The sequence below is a fragment of the Anguilla anguilla genome, chromosome 11 (genome assembly GCF_013347855.1).
Source record: "Anguilla anguilla isolate fAngAng1 chromosome 11, fAngAng1.pri, whole genome shotgun sequence".
Taxonomy (NCBI): Eukaryota; Metazoa; Chordata; class Actinopteri; order Anguilliformes; family Anguillidae; genus Anguilla; species Anguilla anguilla.
The window spans coordinates 7,987,376-7,992,375 of record NC_049211.1 but is presented as its reverse complement, the minus strand read 5'-3'; the positions used below and the strand labels follow the sequence as shown (position 1 = coordinate 7,992,375).

Genomic DNA, 5,000 nt, shown 5'->3' with positions numbered 1-5,000 from the left:
TTAGGTTATGCGGTCTAAGAGGTTTGAGTTGTTGGTGTTGATTGGTTAGGTTATGTGGTCTAAGAGGTTTGAGTTGTTGGTGTTGGGTGGTTAGGTTATGCGGCATAAGAAGTTTGAGTTGCTGGTGTTGGTTGGGTTTGTGTCCTAACCAGTGTTTGTGTGTCTCTCTCTCTCTCTCTCTCTCACACAGGGGCCAGTTGCACCAGCAGTGCTGTGAAGAGTGGACCCTGGTGAGCGAGGAGACCCAGGCCAAGATGGCCCGCATGGCTGCCGCTGCTGCGTGGGGCCTGGGTAAGACCCACCGGCTCACCCCTCATCTCATCCGGGGGTGTGGGAGGGGGGGGGGGGGGGGGGGGGGGGGGGAGGGGGAGAGAGAGGCCCCCACCACCGGGGAGCTCAATCAATCTAACTTAGCAGAGCATGCAGGCCTGCTGGACGCATCAGACTGCCCTGCCGTGAGAAGGCATCGTTCGCTCCCCGAGCGCACCCGGCACGTTTCAGCTAGCCGGCCGCTCCTTCGGTTACTCTCCGCCCTTTTCACGCGCGTATCCTCACGAGCAATTACCACACAAGTGTGGTCGCGCGGCGAACAGAAATGTAGCGTTTTATTTAATGTTTTATTTAAAAAATTCAATGATTCAAAGTATTTAGCGGTTGAGATGGACAGCTTCAGGGATAGGGTAACAAAGTAATTTATTTACAAAAAATTTTTGGAAATACACTAAAGGCCATTAAATGAAAGTCTGTTTTGGATTCTCGTACGCTCATTAAAAGCTCTTTTATTGGACTTTAGAAGCCAACTGGCGGTTTACTGTTACTATTAATGATTATAATTAAAATGTGTGTATATAAATGTGTAGACAAAAATAGATCTTTCTCATTTGTTTGCGGTCAGTTGAAGTGCACCGGCAGGAAGGTAACCGGACCTTAATTTGCGCTGGAGCAGAAACGGCACTCCTTCCTGGACCACACGTCGGGATTGCGTAATCCTGGCTGGCCATGTGTTCCTCGCATGTGGCCTGCAGCCTCATTACCCCCCCAAACCCAAAGGCCGTAACGCCCCAAAGGGCCTTCCTGGCTCTGGCCCCCTGCCCCGACCGCACCGGCCACCGCTGAGCCCCCCCCACCCACACTGGCCACAGCTGAGCCCCCCCCCCCCCCTTCCGCCCCGGTGCACACCAGCCAGCGCTAAGCCCCCCTACCCGCACTGGCCACAGCAGGCCCCCCCACCCACACTGGCCACTCTGCCCAACGCTGGCCCCCGTACACACGACTCATGGCCACAGAAACAGAACCACCGGCCCTGGGGACGTCTGCACCCTCCACAGCCAGCCTGAGCCTTTCTAACAGGCCTTTCATGGCCTGCCAGAGAGCCTGGTCAGCTCCGCTGTAAATGTCTGTGTGCTGCTGCCGACTCTGCTGTAGTTCCCATAAATACACTGGCTTATGGGACTTGGAGTTCCTTGCCCTGTCAACAAAGGTGCCTGGCAAGTGAATAGGAGTGACATAAAAGCGGGGAAAAAAACGAGGGCTTTAAAAATACACATTATCCCATTTCAAATGCTTGTACTCGTCCCAGTTAAGATTTATGTTTGGTGTTAAAATGGCTGGCAAAGGGAACTCTTGGTGAGAGGTCTTACTTGTAATAGAAATGGTGAGACTGTGCAGTTTTGGTTTAGTGTTTTCTCCGCCTGCCAGGACACTGGGACAGCATGGAGGAGTACACCTGCATGATTCCCCGAGACACGCACGACGGCGCCTTCTACAGGGCGGTGCTGGCACTGCACCAGGACCTCTTCTCATTGGCCCAGCAGGTGAGCGACGTCACCGTCTGATACGAATACCAGTAGAGCCACCGCTCCACTGCGTCTCTGCTCGGGTTTTCAAAATGGAGATGTTGGCTGCTCTTAAGAGCAGTCCCCTGGACTTTCCCATCTTTATCTTATTTGAAAGTGGAAGCAGCTCGGTGGGAATATGGAAGTTCCTCCCCGGGAATATAATCTGCGCATGAAAATGAGGATAACATCCTCCTAGCAGCCTGAAGCGAGCCGGGAGAGAGGCCTTTGTGATCTGTCACCCGTTTATTACGGTTTATTCAGAAGTCCTTGTCTGCACAACGGCAGCCTCCTCCCCGGAGGGAGTTTGAGCCCGCAAAAAAAAACCCGGAGTCCGGGGTCCGGCGCTCTGTTCGGTACGTCGCGGTCGCGCGGCTAAGCGGCTGCAAAGATCCGAGCCGCCGCCGACGCTCTGCTGAATTCTGAGAACGGAGCGGAACGGCGCGGATTAGCATCGCTCGTCAGCTCCGCTATTTATTATTATTCGCTTTGATGGGCGTGAATGCGAGGCCAGACGCGTCAGGTTTTAGAAGCCGCTCGTCTCCGCTCGCCCGGGCGCCCCGCGTTCGGAGGGAGGGGGAGCGGGAGCTGATCGAGTGTGACTGCTCATCCTCCCTTTTCACGGGCTCTTCAGCCCGAGCTGTTTGACACTCGTAATTCACAGTCAGGCGTGCGCCCGCTGGAAACGGAAAACTTCAGCCTAATCACGCCCTCCGGCCTCCTGCTGCACTGAGAGAATGGCTGTCACCGTGACGGATGAAACTTTCTGTTGTTTCCTGTGGGAGGCTGGATGTTTAGCGCTTGCGCTGACTAGCACTGAGAAGGTTATGATGTATTGTCATTATGAGATGTTCCTGCCAGTTCGAGTCTGTAGATGTGAAGAGGGAGAGAGAGAGAAACATCAGCCCTTGTTTTCAGTCAGATGGAATAATGCACTTCCTGTCTGCGGATGGTAGGGAGTGCTGTATGATGACATCACTGTCACCATGGCGAGTGTCCAGAGAGATGGGAGAGAGTGTGTGTGTGCAGCTGGATGTTCAAAGTGTGCAAGAGCACTGAGGGCACACCTATTCCCTCCTGACATACCACACACACACATACACAAGCACACACACACACACACAAACACACATACACAAGCACACACACACACTCACAAACACATACACACACAAACATACAGACACACACATACACACACACACATGCACACACTCACACACACATACACACAAACACACATGTACACACACACAACCACACGCACAAGCACACACACACACTCACATGCACAAGCACGAAACCACACACACACACACACTCACAAACACACACACACACAAACACATACACACAGACACACAGACACACACATGTACACACACACACACACACACACATGCACACACACACAAACACCCAACCTGTCGTGGCATCTGCAGCGCAGCTGGGTTTAATTAGAGTGCGAGGATCATGAGTGGATTTTTGAGTATGAAAGCATGGCTGTGAGGACCTGCTCTGTGGAAATTCGATGGAAAACAGATGCGCCCAAGCTTTTAGGATCGGCAAGGGATGGAAACTGTCATCCGGACACATATTCGGTAATCCTCTCTTAAGATCTTGATTGTGACCCGTGGGTTCCAGCCATTGTACCTGCCCCTTTTTGCCAAAACCTGCTCGGGAGTGCGAGAACAACGCTGTTCTGATTCAGACCTCAGAGCGGACGCGAACCTGGTCAGTCTGCTAGCGTCAGACAAAGCAGGCTTCCTCGGGAATAAGGAGTCAAAGTAGAGTAAGCAGCTGTTCAAAATGGCGGCCGCACGCGTGCCCTTAGCATGTTCGGGGCCGCCAAAACGGCAGGCGCCCTCCGCTCTGTCCCATTGCCTTTTACAAGGGGGCCGAGCCAGGGTCCCGCGCTCCGCGGGAGGTTTCTGGGGATTTGGGAAGTGTCCAGCATTCGACTCGCTACCCCTCGCCGTTAGAGTACAAACGCCACAGGGGCGAATGGGCCCGCCCGGGGTCCCGGGAGGGCGACCCGAAAGCATCCGTTACCCCTGATTCAGTGCCGTGCAGTAAATGCACTTTCCCCCGCCGCCGCCCAAGTCCTTTCACAGGTGTGCGCACGTACGCCGCCTCACACGGACCCCTGGGCCTCAGGCCGCTCGCTTTTAATTGTCCCTAAAATAACTCCGGGACGGGACGGGCCGGGCCGGAGAGGACCAGCTGTCTCCCCCCCCCCCCCCCGTCCCTCGTCTGTTTCTGCTGCCCGATAATCACTGCCCTGGGAAGGGCGGCCGCCAAATCCCCATAAATCAGACTTCAGAAGAAAAAAAACCCTGTCGCTTTCTCTAATTATTTGTTTCAGTGTTATGATTATGAGAGCAAGAATGTGGTACGTGAAAAAAAAATCTGCTCATGCCTTAGGTCTTGTGTAACACGAAACACAAAGCTGTGGAACTGTATCCTCAGAAGCTGCAGACAGGATTTGGGAACTGATACTGGAAAACTTTTTTTTCTTTTTTTTTTCAGATGAATGAAACAAAATGACATGTATAATCCTAATTAAATCCGTCCAAATTGCCGCGTTCACAAACTTACGTAACGTTTTTTTTTTTTTGTCGGGAAGTATGAGGTCATGTACTGATTGTTGTGTAATGTGTTTTCGTTCGTGATTGGGAGCGTTATGGACGTTGATGACACGTGACACGTCTGTGATCACCTCGGCCTTGTCTGTGGGATCACAGCGGCCCTGTGTCACATCTCAGCGGGGATGTGAAGTGAAGGTGATGAGTTTGGCGGATGGTGTTTGATTCGGTGATCAGTGGGTGGGTCGTGCTTTGGGCTTTCTTAAGGCCTTATGGTTGACAGACTGCCCGAAATGTGTAGAAATGTGTGCCAGTTAACGTCGTGGAAGGACCACTAGAGGCGTCCACCGAAAACAAAAGCATTTATTGTTCACAGTTTTCATTTATTAAAAAATAAAAAAAATTTCAAAATTGAACCATCCGTTTTTAATGTGGAATGGGAGAGTGGGGTTTCACTCCCCGTTGAGTTTTACGCAGATGGAGCACTTTGTTATTCGTTCCAACTGTGTCCTTGTGTCTGCGGGGTCTGGGTTGATTGGGTCTTAGCTCTGAGGAAATGACTGTGACTCCGATGTCACGT

The 5,000-nt window shown here is 52.3% G+C and overlaps 1 protein-coding gene across 2 annotated transcripts in view; it reads left to right on the top strand.

The window, feature by feature from the left end:
- The window catches only part of mtor (mechanistic target of rapamycin kinase), a 98,979-nt gene that overhangs the window by 69,111 nt on the left and 24,868 nt on the right, over nucleotides 1–5,000 (top strand). For both annotated transcript variants that reach the window (XM_035382202.1, XM_035382203.1), the window contains exons 16-17: nucleotides 191–291; nucleotides 1,699–1,814. In XM_035382202.1, coding sequence (XP_035238093.1) covers nucleotides 191–291; nucleotides 1,699–1,814 — 217 coding nt within the window. The remainder of the gene's footprint in view (nucleotides 1–190; nucleotides 292–1,698; nucleotides 1,815–5,000) is intronic.